This window comes from Schistocerca piceifrons, chromosome 5 (assembly GCF_021461385.2).
Source record: "Schistocerca piceifrons isolate TAMUIC-IGC-003096 chromosome 5, iqSchPice1.1, whole genome shotgun sequence".
In the NCBI taxonomy this organism is placed as follows: domain Eukaryota; kingdom Metazoa; phylum Arthropoda; class Insecta; order Orthoptera; family Acrididae; genus Schistocerca; species Schistocerca piceifrons.
Window position 1 is genome coordinate 540800200 of NC_060142.1, and position 19626 is coordinate 540819825.

The 19626-nt window shown below is 41.4% G+C and overlaps 1 protein-coding gene across 4 annotated transcripts in view; it reads right to left on the minus strand.

Annotated features, from left to right (window-relative positions):
• Positions 1 to 19626, minus strand: part of LOC124797866 (peptidyl-alpha-hydroxyglycine alpha-amidating lyase 1) — a 97944-nt gene that overhangs the window by 10466 nt on the left and 67852 nt on the right. For all 4 annotated transcript variants that reach the window (XM_047260942.1, XM_047260944.1, XM_047260943.1 and 1 more), the window contains exon 7: positions 4353 to 4562. In XM_047260942.1, coding sequence (XP_047116898.1) covers positions 4353 to 4562 — 210 coding nt within the window. The remainder of the gene's footprint in view (positions 1 to 4352; positions 4563 to 19626) is intronic.

Here is a 19626-nt window from a genome sequence, read left to right on the forward strand (position 1 = left end):
TCCTTTCTTGTAGATTATTGTTATAAATGCTACTTTCCAGTCTTCTGGAATGGATTTGCTATTTAAGCATTTTTCAAAGAGGCTTCTCTAAAGTTCGTGTAACTTAACTGCACCATATTTCACCAGTTCAGTTGGTACTCCTCCAATTCAAGTAACTTCCTTTTTTTGAAGTCGTATTTGGATAATAATGTAGTTAATTTGTTGAGTTTCTTTAGAATTTTCTCTCAGTGTTTTCAATACCTTACATGCCCCTGACCTCCTCTTACCTCCCATTAGATTATCCACTTTATTATAGGTATTTTCCCAATCCTTATTTTTTTCTTCTGTCACCATTTTCCTAATTTTTGCTTGTTGTGCTCTTAATTCTATCTTGTGCTGTACTCTTTGTGTATTTAGCCATTTTAAATATTTTTCTTTTTTTATTTGTACCTCTTTGACTATTTCTGTATCAAACTAGTATAAAGATTTTTCTTTCATACTTAATTTCATCATATAGAGCATTAACAATATACTTAATTGTATATGTGTTTTGTCAAATTCTGTTTCAGTTAACTTTTCGTCTCACCTCTTTTTGAATAAATACACCATACTTTCATTCTCTAGGCTATGTACATTAGTCTTAGGGAGTTTTCATTTCAGTTTTAAACTCTTCCTCCTCATTAATAATTTCTTCTTTACTTTTTATATTTCATATGGAAACACAATTTTACAATTAACCAGATGATGGTCACCCTGTGTTACTCCTCCGTAAGCTCTGACATCTTGCGTTTTTACCTTTTTTTTTTTTTTTTTTTTTTTTTTTTGCTGAATTATTATGTAATGATAACATGAAACAGTCTTTAGCAGGTGAATTTGAAATTGCACTAGAGGGAAGGAAAAGACACTTCAAGGTGCAGGAAATGATTCTGAGGTAATCATGGCTTACCACCTAAATTGCATATTGCACAGAACTAATAACGAACTGCTAGGAGCTAACTGAAAATAAATCTCAAGAGCTAAAAGGAATCAATGACAAATAAAAGCTGAGGAAATAGTATGGCAGAGGTGAGGGCTGTGTGTCAGAAACCAAACAAAGATAATTTGGAAAGGAGTCATACATACAACATAAATATAAAACAGGGCAAAGAAAAACCCTGTAAGAGAATGGAGATGCAAAGGGCAATCATGTTATCTAACAAGGGGAGGTCCCCGGGGATGGGATTACACAGTGGTGTAAATTAGAGTCCCAGGTACCACACGCTGCAGCCATTCATCCTGGTGTATTTACGTCGACTAATTTTTTTTCCTTTTAATCATTCTATATTTCAATGCACGTTATTCCAATCATTATTTTTAATACTCATTTTGGTTGAATTTCAATTTATTTATAAAACCCTCTTTTGTTTAAATATTCATCTGCATTATCTTGGCCATGGTGTGTGAAGAATTTATGTTTTAAATGTTTCTGTAACAATTACCATCCAATAGTGTTTACATCTTGTAATGAAAAGTAAATTTTTGATAGCACTGCACAGTCAATATAAATAGATTATTACCTCTTTTGTTTTTCAATTGACAGATCAGTATTTTCAAACATCAAAATACTATGATAAAGAAATAATAATAATTATAATCACATTGACAGAGATTCCAAATGAAAAAATAATAAAAGGAAGTTTTAAAAAAAATAATTGCTAAAGTGACACAGCAAAGGATTGGAAATGAAAAACTATATTTGATCAATTAAATGAAGAAAAATAATGATTACTGTTTTCTTCGTAAGGCATCTGACGGGATTCAACCCACAAACTTAAGCATATCTGCCAAATAACTTAACTACTACACTATGGCACCATCTGATATAACTACTCTTTTTAAAGGTGTAATGGATTAGCAGAATTCTTAAATTCTTTTCTGTTGATTACTCACGAAAGAGGGTCCATGGGGGTGAATGGCTACAGGGTGCTACAATCTTGGACCCCAACCTACACCACTGTACATGTGATTTCAAAACATTGAACCCATCCTTTGGGACCTGTCCTTGTAAGACTAAGTGAATGACAAGAGTCAAGCGCATGTTGGAGAAAGACAGTTCTTGCCTATGTTATTGGGTCTGAAATATGCATGCTGGAAGCATTCTTAATACTATCATCAATACAAAGAGGCATCATACCATTGCTGTCATTAAGGCATCTGTCTCGCCAAGGGTTTATTACTTACCTTGCCAGTACCATGTACTCCAGTGCTACAGCTGGCCAAACACACACAATCAATGAAAGGGCTACTCTTTGAAGCACAATGATGATGTCTCAAAGGAATAGTTTTTGTCTGTTACTTTATATTGGCATGACTATTTCAAATTTTAGTCAGAATGAATGGCTACAGACATACTATCCACACTAGCAGCAGCCAGTATCCTACTGCTGACAAAGTAATGGTCATAACAGGAGAAAACTGGGCACTTGCTTCACCAATCAATTCATTTTCATGTCCTCTGTTTGCAACAGTACTTCTAAAACTTTGGAGATGAGACCTGGCTCATCAATATTCACTTAATTCTTTTCGTCCATGGATCTTAATATAAGTTAGTCTCTTTCCTTTTAATCCGTGCATTGACTTCTACAGCCTTCTTTCTTCCCCTTTTGTACTCAAATTTTCCATCTGTCAATAACTATGTTGTTTTTAGTATTTTCGAACACTTTCCACATCTTGCATTTCTATTTTCACTCTGTGATTTCTTTACATTTTAGCTTCAATTTCTGTCTACTAGTTAACAGCAATTCCTTATTAGTGTTTTGGAAAAGACTCAGCTTTTTGTTCGTTGTTACTTCTAAATATTTTTCTGCCCCTTGTCTCTCTAGATGCAGGGTTTTGTGAAAGCCTTTCTTTATGTTCTCAATCTGTACATTTGTACCATCTCTGTTTCCGACAGTTCTTCTTTCCATTTTACATCATGAATTAATTTCTAAATGTTTGAAGCTGAAGATCCGGCCCGATCCCTGTTATTTCTCTATAAACCTAGTAATTTTTGGCAGCATAATGTAATTGAATAGATCAGAATTCTACTCAGCAAGCACCCTCCTACCACCACCTATACCAGCCATGTAACTGGCAAAACATATTCTATCAAAAGGGAGAGCCACCTGTGAAATTACACGTCATATACCAGCTATTATTACGTAAAACACTGTCAGCCTTTCTACCACCCAGGTATCAATCAGGATGAATGGGCATAGGCAGAGGTTGTATACTAACAACACACATTATCTTGTTTCAGAGTATAGTTGACAATCGTGACCTCAGTGCCAATTTCACAACACGTGACATCTGGATTCTCCCCAAGACACTAGTTTCTCAGAACTCTGCAGGTGGGAACTAGTGCTACAAAGTATCCTTGGTTCTCACCACCCACCTGGCCTTAATTTATGTTAATTCCTTCTGTCTTGGTGTTTCTTCACTGTAACTATTCCTTTCTTCACTTTGTTTTAGTTTTCTACATCTTTCATTTCCTTACTGTCTATTTTTTGCTGTCCCCCTCCCACTTTATTACATGCAATGCACTTAGCTTTTCACTTTTTCACTCTTATTAACTTGTACACAATGTTTAAGCAGTAATCTCTGCCTTAGATATTACCCTGTCTTCCACCTTTAAGCTCTCAGGTTTTCAAATCTTATCCAGTGCAGTCCCCAACAATCAGTCTTTCCTTCTCATCCTGTCCGGTAAGTCTCCCCAGCCCTGCGGTTCTGGGTGACTTTTCTGAGGTCCACCCCATTTCCTAGATCTCTCCAGTCCTTTTCCTTCACCCCTTCTGCCTGAAGAAGAATTCACTGGCTCCAAAAGCTTGCCTAATTATAATCTTCTTGTATGTGTGTGTTCTGATGCCGCTTGGTGAGTAGATGTTTTATCTAACTATTTAAATAATAAGCCACTGGTAAGCTGTTTCCATTCTTTTTGAAATACTGTTAGTACTTACTTTCGCAAAAGACCAATAAACATACTTCTGAGCTTTATTTATATCACTTTCTAGAATCAGTTTTTACTCTGCAGTGGAGTGCATGCTTATTTGAAACTTGCTGGCAGATCAAAATTGTGTTCTGGAACAGGACTCGAACGTGAGACCTTTGCCTTTTGCAGGCATATTCTAACTGACAGCTAAAGTTTGGAAGGCAGAAAGGAGGTAGTGGTGGAAGTAAAGCTGTGTGAGTGGGGCATGATTGATGTTTGGATAAGTCAGTCAGTGAGCACTTATCTGCAAAAAGCAATGGTCTCAGGTTCGAGTTAATGGCTGGTTGATCTGCCAGGAAGTTTTATATCTACTTTGTTTGCTGATAGCTTTTGTAAGTTCAGAATTAGATACATTATTCCTGCATACCATCATAAAATTTCCATATTTTAAATGGATTTAGCTCGACGATGTATACTTCATGTCCATCTGCAGTTACTGCAATGTCATGAGGGTTCTTTAATGAGAGAGACCCTGTAAATTTTGTAATAGGTTTAGGTACTGTTAGGCTTATTTGAAACCCTCCAATTTGATTGTTCCGTTGCATGTTCGGTCCATTGACAACATAAAGCTGTCCTCCTAAAACAAAAAGAGAGATGAATTCATAAGCTCAAAGTTGCTTTGAAATGGTCAGTAATTACTATTAGAGCATTTAATACTTTTTACAGCAGTGAGCTTTCACATCATAACACAGATACAATAGTACTCAAAAGTATTTTGACAAACATATTAACTAGATTAATTAAAAACAAATATGAAACCTGAAAATCAGTAATTTATTTCATTAATGGATATTCAGTGTTCTACAGAATAGTGACCAAGTAGCCCTTGTTCGCAACATAATAGAGTGTAATTTTTTTAAAAGAGTATTATGGCGGAGCAAAAGTATTTTGACACCGTTGAAAAAAAAATTTTAACACATAATTATCATCTACTGTAATAAGAAAATCAATATTTAGTGGGCTATCCCTTGGCTTTTACCACAGCCTCACACCGCACTGGCATTGAGTCGATCAACTTTTTGAATCAATCTATCGAAATTTTATCCCACTCATTTTTGAGAGCTACAAAAAAAAAAGCATCTTTGTTCGAATAAGTTTTTATTCTTATTCTACAATCCAACTCCTCCCACAGATGTTCTATAGGATTCAGATCCGAACTTTGACTTAGCCACTTCAAAACCTTGACTTTTTTACACTTTAAAAAATTGTTAACGTACTTCGACTTGTGATTGGAACTATTAACTTTTTGAAAATAGCATCCAGCTGGCATGTGGTGTTTAGCGTATGGCAGCATTTGAGTCTTCATTACCTTTTTGTAAATGAACCAATCCATATTACCTTCAGTTTGAACTAATGGTGCAACTCCAGAGTGTGAAAAACATCCCCAAACCATCCCACTGCCACCTCCATATCTGACGGTGGGAATTTGGTACCAAAAGCCATATCTTTTATTTACAGGACATCGAACATACTTGATACCATCAGATGTTGTTAAATTAAATTTGCTATTGCTACTCCACAGAATTTTAGAGCAGTCTGAACTTGACTGTGATCTATGTCATTTTGTGAACGCAAGTCGGACCTTCCTGTTTTTTATAGATACTAAAGGCTTTTTCGTCGGTCTTCGTCCATGTACTCCAAAGAGTGGAAACCCAAATGTCGATGTCATATTTTTCTTTCAATTTCTTTGTTTCATTACAGCCAACTTGTGAACATCACTTGTTGATAACTTTCATATAATATGGTCGACTTTAAGAGACTTTTTTTGGACATCCACTGCAAGGCTTATTTTCGACAGTCTTTCATTTATTATACAATTTTTTCCATGTACAACGAGCTGATGAGACACTTTAAAATTATGAGCAACTTCAGTTTGTTTCAGTCCTTGCTTTAACGTATTTATCACAATGTTTCTAAAGTCACTGGAACATTATGTTTCGGCATATTGAAATAATCACTGTCGGTAAATATCAGTAGAAATCAGAACTAAGAAGCAAGTAATGTCCGTGAATTCACGGAGCAAACCGCGTGTCAAAATACTTTTGAGCTCGCTGAAACTCGTATTCATCAGGCATCACGAAATACAAACAAACTAGTCGCAACCTGACAGCTTCAAATTATTGCAGTTATACTGCTCTTCACTATACTCAAGACACTATCTGATAGCGTTTTATTTTAAGAGAAATAATAAAGAATTTTATGTTGTCAAAATACTTTTGAGTGCTACTGTATTTCTGAACAACTTCTTATTTTTATTTCTCCAAAGGTTATATAAATAATGTTGTTTAAGAAACATTAATATCAGGCAAAGACAGTTTAGTACATGTTTGAAAAAAATATGTCATCCAAGGGGTGATCTTTCTAGTTCAGCAATTGCTGCAGGCATGTGGAAAATGCATCTGTCATACACAGCAGATGAATGGATTCCATTTCTCAAGCTACAGTTTCTGATGGAACTTTAAAGAGACCACAGTTTTTCAATGAAAACATAAGTTTTCATGTATCCCATTAGAAATTTCCATGTTGTGATAGAGGGGAGGGGAAGCACTTCACATCCCCACACAATTAAATAAGGCGTCCTGGAAAATGTACTCTTAAAAGAGCCATGGCGAGTAGCACTATCCTGTAGAAACCGAATCCTACAGTGAGCACAAAAAAATTCTCACAACACCATAAGGTAATGCTATTGGGGAGGGGTTGATGCTGTATAACAACATCCTTGCCAAGTGGCAGCACTGTTGCCAGCTTTCAACAAAGTGTAAATGGTTACAGGTGAGACAACAGCATCCTAATCATGTTATGTGACTGGTTGAGCTAGGTGCTTGAAGATGCCATGCCCAGCCAACTGCAACTTTCAGGGATCTTCTTACACCATCTAAGACTGTAGGATCTGATCGTCACACTGCATTTGCTGCCTCAGAAAAGTAGAGTCTAGTTATGCCATATGTGGCTTTCTAAAACACACAGACACACTCTCACTATTTACAGATATCTGACAGCTTCCCCACTGATTATTTTACAAACACTTTAAGCTATTTTGTTTGTTTACATCTTTGAATAAGCGGAAGATGAGACTCATCACTTGTTGTCTAAATCTACATTTATACTCCGCAAGCCACCCAACGGTGTATGGTTCGTGGGAAGAACGACTGCCGGAAAGCCTCCGTGCGCGCTCGAATCTCTCTAATTTTACATTCATGATCTCCCCGGGAGGTATAAGTAGGGAGAAGCAATATATTCGATACCTCATCCAGAAACACACCCTCTCGAAACCTGGACAGCAAGCTACACCGCGATGCAGAGCGCCTTTCTTGCAGAGTCTGCCACTTGAGTTTGCTAAACATCTCCATAACGCTATCACGCTTACCAAATAACCCTGTGATGAAATGCACCACTCTTCTTTGGATCTTCTCTATCTCCTCCGTCAACCCGACCTGGTACGGATCCCACACTGATGAGCACCACTCAAGTATAGGTCGAACAAGTGTTTTGTAAGCCACCTCCTTTGATGATGGACTACATTTTCTAAGGACTCTCCCAATGAATCTCAACCTGGTACCCGCCTTACCAACAATTAATTTTATATGATCATTCCACTTCAAATCGTTCCGCACGCATACTCCCAGATATTTTACAGAAGTAACTGCTACCAGTGTTTGTTCGACTATCATATAATCATACAATAAAGGATCCTTCTTTCTATGTATTCGCAATACATTACATTTGTCTGTGTTAAGGGTCAGTTGCCACTCCCTGCACCAAGTGCCTATCCGCTGAAGATCTTCCTGCATTTCGCTGCAATTTTCTAATGCTGCAACTTCTCTGTATACTACAGCATCATCCGCGAAAAGCCGCATGGAACTTCCGAGACTTATCTACTAGGTCATTTATATATATCGTGAAAAGCTATGGTCACGTAACACTCCCCTGTGGCACACCAGAGGCTATGCTAATGCCTGTAGACGTCTCTCCTTTGAGAACAACATGCTGTGTTCTGTTTGCTAAAAAGTCTTCAATCCAGCCACACAGCTGGTCTGATATCCCGTAGGCTCTTACTTTATCAGGCGACAGTGCGGAACTGTATCGAACGCCTTCCGGAAGTCAAGAAAAATAGCACATACCTGGGAGCCCGTATCTAATATTTTCTGGGTCTCATGAACAAATAAAGCGAGTTGGGTCTCACACGATCGCTGTTTCCGGAATCCATGTTGATTCCTACAGAGTAGATTCTGGATTTCCAGAAATGACATGATACACGAGCAAAAAACATGTTTTAAAATTCCATAACAGATCGACATCAGAGATATAGGTCTATAGTTTTGCGCTTCTGCTCAACGACCCTTCTTGAAGACTAGGACTACCTGTGCTCTTTTCCAATCATTTGGAACCTTCCGTTCCTCTAGAGACTTGCGGTACACGGCTGTTAGAAGGGGGGCAAGTTCTTTCACGTACTCTGTGTAGAATCGAATGGGTATCCTGTCAGGTCCAGTGGACTTTCCTCTGTTGAGCGATTCCAGTTGCTTTTCTATTCCTTGGACACTTATTTTGATGTCAGCCTTTTTTTCGTTTGTGCGAGGATTTAGAGAAAGAACTGCAGTGCGGTCTTCCTCTGTGAAACAGCTTTGGAAAAAGGTGTTTAGTATTTCAGCTTTACGCGTGTTATCCTCTGTTTCAATGCCATCATCATCCCGGAGTGTCTGGATATGCTGTTTCGAGCCACTTACTGATTTAACGTAAGACCAGAACTTCCTAGGACTTTCTGTCAAGTCGAACATAGAATTTTACTTTCAAATTCACTGTAAGGATACACATCTCAATGCATTTACCAAAAACTGATCACAACCACTTATTCTGGTGAGTTCTATGTCATTGTCCTTTAAGATGATTCTAGAAGAAAAAGTTTTGCACTAACAGGCAGAAAATTCCATATTAGATAGCACATACTTGGTCAGATGTGGAAGAAGTAGTTCAGTGTTGAATGGGCAGCCAATGAGGAAGGTCATAGTGCAGTAACAATTTATTTAGTTAATTGGTTTTCAGCTTACAAAGCTGTCATCAGACTTTTAGACAGTTAGTCTAATTATGGTCTTGTCAGCTTAAAACCAGTTAAATAAATAAATTGATCCTGTAGAACATATACAATATTGCGCTTTTCACTTCTTATTAAATTGTTCTACCAAGAAACTATAAAAGAATCAGTTAACATAATTTATTAGTAAGAAGTTAACATCTGCTGCATGAGAAGAGAGTAATTTTTAGGACACAAGAAACTGTCGACACTGAATGGAGATGATATGCTACAGAAGTGAATTAGGAAAATAGACATTAATGGTAATGGTGTATATGTGAACTATGGTTCTCATTGCATTTGGAGTACAAGCGTCTTCATCTCCAAATAACTACTGCAACTTACATATACACTCCTGGAAATGGAAAAAAGAACACATTGACACCGGTGTGTCAGACCCACCATACTTGCTCCGGACACTGCGAGAGGGCTGTACAAGCAATGATCACACGCACGGCACAGCGGACACACCAGGAACCGCGGTGTTGGCCATCGAATGGCGCTAGCTGCGCAGCATTTGTGCACCGCCGCCGTCAGTGTCAGCCAGCTTGCCGTGGCATACGGAGCTCCATCGCAGTCTTTAACACTGGTAGCATGCCGCGACAGCGTGGACGTGAACCGTATGTGCAGTTGACGGACTTTGAGCGAGGGCGTATAGTGGGCATGCGGGAGGCCGGGTGGACGTACCGCCGAATTGCTCAACACGTGGGGCGTGAGGTCCCCACAGTACATCGATGTTGTCGCCAGTGGTCGGCGGAAGGTGCACGTGCCCGTCGACCTGGGACCGGACCGCAGCGACGCACGGATGCACGCCAAGACCGTAGGATCCTACGCAGTGCCGTAGGGGATCGCACCGCCACTTCCCAGCAAATTAGGGACACTGTTGCTCCTGGGGTATCGGCGAGGACCATTCGCAACCGTCTCCATGAAGCTGGGCTACGGTCCCGCACACCGTTAGGCCGTCTTCCGCTCACGCCCCAACATCGTGCAGCCCGCCTCCAGTGGTGTCGCGATAGGCGTGAATGGAGGGACGAATGGAGACGTGTCATCTTCAGCGATGAGAGTCGCTTCTGCCTTGGTGCCAATGATGGTCGTATGCGTGTTTGGCGCCGTGCAGGTGAGCGCCACAATCAGGACTGCATACGACCGAGGCACACAGGGCCAACACCCGGCATCATGGTGTGGGGAGTGATCTCTTACACTGGCCGTACACCACTGGTGATCGCCGAGGGGACACTGAATAGTGCACGGTACATCCAAACCGTAATCGAACCCATCGTTCTACCATTCCTAGACTGGCAAGGGAACTTGCTGTTCCAACAGGACAATGCATGTCCGCATGTATCCCGTGCCACCCAACGTGCTCTAGAAGGTGTAAGTCAACTACCCTGGCCAGCAAGATCTCCGGATCTGTCCCCCATTGAGCATGTTTGGGACTGGATGAAGCGTTGTCTCATGCGGTCTGCACGTCCAGCACGAACGCTGGTCCAACTGAGGCGCCAGGTGGAAATGGCATGGCAAGCCGTTCCACAGGACTACATCCAGCATCTCTACGATCGTCTCCATGGGAGAATAGCAGCCTGCATTGCTGCGAAATGTGGATATACACTGTACTAGTGCCGACATTGTGCATGCTCTGTTGCCTGCGTCTATGTGCCTGTGGTTCTGTCAGTGTGATCATGTGATGTATCTGACCCCAGGAATGTGTCAATAAAGTTTCCCCTTCTTGGGACAATGAATTCACGGTGTTCTTATTTCAATTTCCAGGAGTGTAATTCCCCCACCCCACCACACACATTCTTCCCTCTAAAACTAAACTGGTGATACCTTGAAGTCTTTAGAATGTATCCTATCGACCAACCTCTTCTTCTAGTCAGATTATGCCACAAATTTCTTTTCTTCGCAGCTCTATTCAGTACTTCCACATTACTTACATGATCTACTCTTCTGATCTTCAGCATTCTTCTTTAGCAACACATTTCAAAAGGTTCTTTTCTCTTCTTGTCTAAACTGTTTATCATCCATGTTTTACTTCCATTTATGGCAACACCCTATTCAAATACTTTCAGAAAAGACTTCCTGACAGTCAAATCTATATTTGATGTTTACAACTTTCTCTTCTTCAGAAATGCTTTTCTTGCCACTGCCAGTCTACATTTTATATCCTCTCTACATCAGTTATCATCAGTTATTTTACTGCCCAAATAATGAAACTCATCTACTGCTTTAAGTGACTTATCTCCTAAATCTAATGACCCCAGCAATACACGATTTAATTCAAATACATTCCATTATCCTTGTTTTGTTTTTGTTGATGTTCATCTTATATCCACCTCTCAACACAAAGTCCATTTCGTTCAACTGCCCTTCCAAGTCCTTTACTGTCTTTGGTAGAATTAAACCGTCACCAGTGAACCTCAAAGTTTTTGTTTCTTGTGCCTGAACTTTAACTGCCACTCCTAATTTTTCCTTGGTTTCTTTTACAGTTTATTCAATGTACAGATTGTATAACATCGGGGATAGGTTATAATCCTGTCTCACTTCCTTCTCAACCCCTGCTTCCTTTTCATGTCCCTTGACTCATCTGGTTTCTGTGTAGCCTTTCGTTCCCTGTATTTTATCTACATCTACATTTATACTCCACAAGCCACCCAACGGTGTGTAGCGGAGGGCACTTTACGTGCCACTGTCATTACCTCCCTTTCCTGTTCCAGTCGCGTATGGTTCGCGGGAAGAACGACTGTCTGAAAGCCTCCGTGCGCGCTCTAATCTCTCTAATTTTACATTCGTGATCCCCTCGGGAGGTATAAGTAGGGGGAAGCAATATATTCGATACCTCATCCAGAAACGCACCCTCTCGAAACCTGGCGAGCAAGCTACACCGCGATGCAGAGCGCCTCTCTTGCAGAGTCTGCCACTTGAGTTTATTAAACATCTCCATAACGCTATCACGGTTACCAAATAACCCTGTGATGAAACGCACTGCTCTTTTTTGGATCTTCTCTATCTCCTCCGTCAACCCGACCTGGTACGGATCCCACACTGATGAGCACCACTCAAGTATAGGTCGAACAAGTGTTTTGTAAGCCACCTCCTTTGATGATGGACTACATTTTCTAAGGACTCTCCCAATGAATCTCAACCTGGTACCCGCCTTACCAACAATTAATTTTATATGATCATTCCACTTCAAATCGTTCCGCACACATACTCCCAGATATTTTACAGAAGTAACTGCTACCAGTGTTTGTTCCGCTATCATATAATCATACAATAAAGGATCCTTCTTTCTATGTATTCGCAATACATTACATTTGTCTATGTTAAGGGACAGTTGCCACTCCCTGCACCAAGTGCCTATCCGCTGCAGATCTTCCTGCATTTCGCTACAATTTTCTAATGCTGCAACTTCTCTGTATACTACAGCATCATCCGCGAAAAGCTGCATAGAACTTCCAACACTATCTACTAGGTCATTTACATATATTGTGAAAAGCAATGGTGCCATAACACTCCCCTGTGGCACGCCAGAGGTTACTTTAACGTCTGTAGACGTCTCTCCATTGATAACAACATGCTGTGTTCTGTCTGCTAAAAAGTCTTCAATCCAGCCACACAGCTGGTCTGATATTCCGTAGGCTCTTACTTTGTTTATCAGGCGACAGTGCGGAACTGTATCGAACGCCTTCCGGAAGTCAAGAAAAATAGCATCTACCTGGGAGCCTGTATCTAATATTTTCTGGGTCTCATGAACAAATAAAGCGAGTTGGGTCTCACACGATCGCTGTTTCCAGAATCCATGTTGATTCCTACATAGTAGATTCTGGGTTTCCAAAAACGACATGATACTCGAGCAAAAAACATGTTCTAAAATTCTACAAGAGATCGACGTCAGAGATATAGGTCTATAGTTTTGCGCATCTGCTCGACGACCCTTCTTGAAGACTGGGACTACCTGTGCTCTTTTCCAATCATTTGGAACCCTCCGTTCTTCTAGAGACTTGTGGTACATGGCTGTTAGAAGGGGGGCAAGTTCTTTCGCGTACTCTGTGTAGAATCGAATTGGTATCCCGTCAGGTCCAGTAGACTTTCCTCTATTGAGTGATTCCAGTTGCTTTTCTATTCCTTGGACACTTATTTCGATGTCAGCCATTTTTTCGTTTGTGCGAGGATTTAGAGAAGAAACTGTAGTGCGGTCTTCCTCTGTGAAACAGCTTTGGAAAAAGGTGTTTAGCATTTCAGCTTTACGCGTGTCATCCTCTGTTTCAATGCCATCATCATCCCGGAGTGTCTGGATATGCTGTTTCGAGCTACTTACTGATTTAACGTAAGACCAGAACTTCCTAGGATTTTCTGTCAAGTCGGTACATAGAATTTTACTTTCGAATTCACTGAACGCTTCACGCATAGCCATCCTTACGCTAACTTTGACATCATTTAGCTTCTGTTTGTCTGAGAGGTTTTGGCTGTGTTTAAACTTGGAGTGAAGCTCTCTTTGCTTTCGCAGTAGTTTCCTAACTTTGTTGTTGTACCACGGTGGGTTTTTCCCGTCCCTCACAGTTTTACTCGGCACGTACCTGTCTAAAACGCATTTTACGATTGCCTTGAACTTTTTCCATAAACACTCAACATTGTCAGTGTCGGAACAGGAATTTTCGTTTTGATCTGTTAGGTAGTCTGAAATCTGCCTTCTATTACTCTTGCTAAACAGATAAACCTTCCTCCCTTTTTTTATATTCCTACTAACTTCCATATTCAGGGATGCTGCAACGGCCTTATGATCACTGATTCCCTGTTCTGTACATACAGAGTCGAAAAGTTCGGGTCTGTTTGTTATCAGTAGGTCCAAGGTGTTATCTCCACGAGTCGGTTCTCTGTTTAAGTGCTCGAGGTAATTTTCGGATAGTGCACTCAGTATAATGTCACTCGATGCTCTGTCCCTACCACCCGTCCTAAACATCTGAGTGTCCCAGTCTATATCTGGTAAATTGAAATCTCCACCTAAGACTATAACATGCTGAGAAAATTTATGTGAAATGTATTCCAAATTTTCTCTCAGTTGTTCTGCCACTAATGCTGCTGAGTTGGGAGGTCGGTAAAAGGAGCCAATTATTAACCTAGCTCGGTTGTTGAGTGTAACCTCCACCCATAATAATTCACAGGAACTATCCACTTCTACTTCACTACAGGATAAACTACTACTAACAGCGACGAACACTCCACCACCGGTTGCATGCAATCTATCCTATCTAAACACCGTCTGTACCTTTGTAAAAATTTCGGCAGAATTTATCTCTGGCTTAAGCCAGCTTTCTGTACCTGTAACGATTTCAGCTTCGGTGCCTTCTATCAGCGCTTGAAGTTCTGCTACTTTACCAACGCAGCTTCGACAGTTGACAATTACAATACCGATTGCTGCTTGGTCCCCGCATGTCCTGACTTTGCCCCGCACCCGTTGAGGCTGTTGCCCTTTCTGTACTTGCCCAAGGCCATCTAACCTAAAAAACCACCCAGCCCACGCCACACAACCCCTGCTACCCGTGTAGCCGCTTGTTGCGTGTAGTGGACTCCTGACCTATCCAGCGGAACCCGAAACCCCACCACCCTATGGCGCAAGTCGAGGAATCTGCAGCCCACACGGTCGCAGAACCGTCTCAGCCTCTGATTCAGACCCTCCACTCGGCTCTGTACCAAAGGTCCGCAGTCAGTCCTGTCGACGATGCTGCAGGTGGTGAGCTCTGCTTTCATCCCGCTAGCGAGATTGGCAGTCTTCACCAAATCAGATAGCCGCCGGAAGCCAGAGAGGATTTCCTCCGATCCATAGCGACACACATCATTGGTGCCGACATGAGCGACCACCTGCAGATGGGTGCACCCTGTGCCCTTCATGGCATCCGGAAGGACCCTTTCCACATCTGGAATGACTCCCCCCGGTATGCACATGGAGTGCACATTGGTTTTCTTCCCCTCTCTTGCTGCCATTTCCCTAAGGGGCCCCATTACGCACCTGACGTTGGAGCTCCCAACTACCAGTAAGCCAACCCTCTGCGACCGCCCGGATCTTGCAGACTGAGGAGCAACCTCTGGAACAGGACAAGCAGCCATGTCAGGCCGAAGATCAGTATCAGCCTCAGACAGAGCCTGAAACCGGTTCGTCAGACAAACTGGAGAGGCCTTCCGTTCAGCCCTCCGGAATGTCTTTCACCCCCTGCCACACCTTGAGACGACCTCCCACTCCACCACAGGTGAGGGATCAGCCTCAATGCGGGCAGTATCCCGGGCAACCACAGCCGTAGTCCGATCGGGGGATGCGTGGAACGAGCTGGCCGTCCCCGACAAACCCACATCCGGACCCCCACAGTGATGCCCATTGGCAACAGCCTCAAGCTGTGTGACCGAAGCCAACACTGCCTGAAGCTGGGAGCGAAGGGATGCCAACTCAGCCTGCATCCGAACACAGCAGTTGCAGTCCCTATCCATGCTAAAAACTGTTTTGCTATCTTCAGAATTTCAAAGGGAGTATTCCAGGTAACACTGCCAAAAGCTTTCTCTAGGTCTACGAATGCTATAAACGTAGATCTGCCTTTCATTAACCTATGTTATAAGATAAATTGTAGGATCAGCACTGCCTTGCTTGCACCTACATTTTGACGGAATCCAAACTGATTCTTCCCCCGAAGTTGACTTATGTCTATATTCTTATTGAAGTCTGAGGGTATTTCACGTGTCTCATATCTTGCACACTAGATGAAAGAATTCTGTCTTGGTTGGCTCCCCCACGGCTATCAGTTGTTCTGATGGAATGTCGTCTACTCTGTCAAATTTTTCTTGCAGTGTCATATTTTCCATCTCATCTTCATCTATGCCCTCTTCCATTTCTATAACATTGCCTGCAATTTCATTAGACACACTATATACTCCTTCCACCTTTCAGCTTTCCTTCCTGTGCATAGGACTGGTTTCTCTTCTCTAAAGCTGTCTTTAATTTTCTTGTAGGCAGTATTTATCTTTCCCCTAGGGGCATATGCTTCTAAATGATTTAATTTTCCTCTAGTCATTCCTGCTTAGCCATTTTGCACTTCCTATCAGTCTCATTTTTTAGACTTTTGTATTCCTTTTGCCTATGTCATTTGTTGCATTTTTATATTTTCTCCTTTCATCAATTAAATTCAATGTCCCCTGTGTTATCCAAGGATATCTACTAGGCCTTGTATTTTTTTACCTGCTTGATCCCCAGCTGCCTGCACTATTTCATTTCTCAGAGTTACCCATTTTTCTTCTACTGTATTCCTTTCCCCTGTTCTACTCAATCATTGCATAATACTCCCTCTGAAATGCTAAACAACCTCTGTTTCTTTGAAGTTATCTAAGTCTCATCTCCTTAATTTTCTATCCTTTTGCAATTTCTTCACTCTTAATGTACAATTCATAACTAATAAATTGTGGTCAAAGTCCAAATCTGCCCCTTGAAACATCTTAAAATTTAAAATCTGGTTATGAATCGCTTTCTTACCATTATATATTAAGTCTGAAACCTTCCACGCATACATCATTTTTTCATGATTCTTAAACCAAGTTTTAGCAGTTATTAAATTAGGCTCTAACGGGTGGCTTTTTCTTTCATTCTTTTTTGCCAGTCCATATTCATCTACATCTACATACACACTCCACAATCCACCATACCGTGCGTGGCGGAGGGTACCTCGTACCACATTTAGTATCTTCTCTCCCTGTTCCACTCCCAAACAGAACGAGGGAAAAATGACTGCCTATATGCCTCTGTACGAGCCCTAATCTCTCTTATCTTATCTTTGTGGTCTTCCCGCGAAATGTAAGTTGGCAGCAGTAAAATTGTACTGCAGTCAGCCTCAAATGCTGGTTCTCTAAATTTCCTCAGTTGCGATTCATGAAAAGAATGCCTCCTTTCCTCTAGAGACTCCCACCCAAGTTCCTGAAGCATTTCCGTAACATTCGCGTGATGATCAAACCTACCAGTAACAAATCTAGCTGCCCGCCTCTGAATTGCTTCTATGTCCTCCTTTAATCCGACCTGATAGGGATCCTAAATGCTCGAGCAGTACTCAAGAACAGGTCGTATTGGTGTTTTATAAGCGGTCTCCTTTACAGATGAACCACACGTTCCCAAAATTCTACCAATGAACCGAAGACGACTCTTCCTTTCCCTTTTATCCCCAGTCCCCCATCACAATTAAATTTTCATCTCCTTAACTATCTGAACAATTTCTTTTATCTTATCACACATTTCTTAAATCTCTTCTTCATCTGCAGAGTTAGTTGGCATATAAACTTGTAGCTTCATCAGGGCTATGATAATGCATTCACTATCTTGTACATATTAGCTTACCTGCATTCCTATTTTCTTATTCATTATTAGACCTACTCTTGCATCACTCCTATTTGATTTTGTATTTATAGCCCTGAATTCTCCTGGCAGAAGTCCTGTTCCTCCAGTCACCAAACTTCAGTAATTTACACTATTTCTATCTTCAACTTATCCAGTTCCCTTTCTAAATTTTCTAACCTACCCTGCCCAACTTACGGATCCAACATTCCATGCCCCAGTACATGGAATGCTACTTTTGTTTCTCCTTATGACAGCATCCTCCTTTGTAATCCCTGCACAGAGATCCAAAGAGAAGACTGTTTTACCTCCAGAATATTTTACTTATGAGGAAGCCTTCATCATTTAACCATACAGTATGGTTGTAGTTTCCTGTTGCTATCAGCTGTTTGTGGTGACAACACAGAAAGATCATTTTTGTTGATTTTACGAGGACAGATCAGTCAATCATCCGGACTGTCGCCCCTGCAACTATTGAGATGGCCGCTGCCCTCTTCAAGAATCAAATGTTTGACTGCCCTCTCAACAAATACCCCAACCCATGATGTGGTTGCACCTATGGTATGGCTATCTGTATTGCTGAGGTGTACAAGCCACCCCACCAATGGCAAGGACCATGGTGCATTTGAGAGTGCTGTGTTTGGATCCTTTTGATGTCATGTAGTAACACATCCAAGATTGATGACAAAGACAAGAGGCTGATATGGTGAATGCAGACTTAGTTGAAGTTACAGACACAAGGAAAGGTGTGTTGGTTGATTCAAGTTCTGGGGCATACAGTAGAACTGAAGACAGGTTTGGCACAAATAGTATTCTAGAGGTTGGATGATCAAAATGCCTCTACACTGCCACCCAAGTCTAGCCAGCAGGAAATAGACATACACAATCCAGGAGCTGGATACCTTTCTAGTACGGTGCAATTACTTATGCAGAGTCAAACTGATCTTGCTAACATAATTGGGGGGGGGGGGGGGGGGGGGGGGGGGGGGAACAAGGAAACCTGAAGCTAATCAAGGATTTTGCTTTGCGAACAGGCAAAATTCTATAAAGTACAAATACAGAGCTGAAAGAGATGCAGAGTAGTATAGCTAAACACTTCAAAGCAGAGAGACAACTTTTTGTTACTAGCAGGAAGAGGTAGTTAATAAATTGCTGCAATAGACACTAGAAACTCAGAATCTTGCTGCTGGTCAAATTATGCAAGATCTCGTGGATTTTAAAGGAGGACAGGATAACAAATACACCTAGTCAGTTAAAGAAATAAATAAAGCAAGACATGAACTTGTGAACTGTATTAATAAAGTTAGAGATATTGGAAAAGAGCAGGGCATCAATGTCACTAGTCTTGATTTGAAGGTGCAGGAATTGGCCACAAAAAAGGAAGGTTAACAGCACAGATGACAGAAGGCAGTCATCACAAGACTCTGAATACAAGGCGTGCAGCAGTCGTGAACAGTGTAACTTGGATACAACCCAACATGACATGAAGCATTGCTCTGGAGCCAACCAAAAGTTTGAGCTTGCCACGCATGTGCAGTGGTGACATGGAAATGCCATGTGGCTAGGGCCTCCCGTTGGGTAGACCGTTCGCCTGGTGCAAGTATTTCGAGTTGATGCCACTTTGGCAACTTGGTATCGATGGGATGAAATGACGATGATAAGGACAGCACAACACCCAGTCCCTGCATGGAGAAAATCTCCGACCCAGCCGGGAATCGAACCCGTGCCATTAGGTATGACATTCTGTCGCACTGACCACTCAGCTACCAGGGGCGGACAGTGGTGACATAAGTGATGATGAACAAAGAAAGATGCATCTTCTATAGAGCATACAATTAAATAGATTTAACCCCTGAAGTGCGATGCTGTCCTCCAGCTTACAGCACCTGCAGCATGACACCTATTGAGCATGTCTGCGAGTGCTGTATCTCTACCATAATGCAAATGCTATATCTAACAAAGCACTGGAAATAACTTTCTGAAAAAATAAGAGTGAACACTTAAACCTGTATGGATTTAACAGTCTAAATCACTTTAGGCACAAAGAGTTTTAATAATGTTTTTGAGTGTGGTAAAGCTCAAAGCACAGCACAGCACAGTACAGTACACAATGCTGGGTTTGCAGGACAAGTCTTGCATCTATTTGGTGTCTGTCTTGTTTGCTGTTTTGTTGCACACAGCACACATCTCCTTAGGCCCACTCTTCGGTTT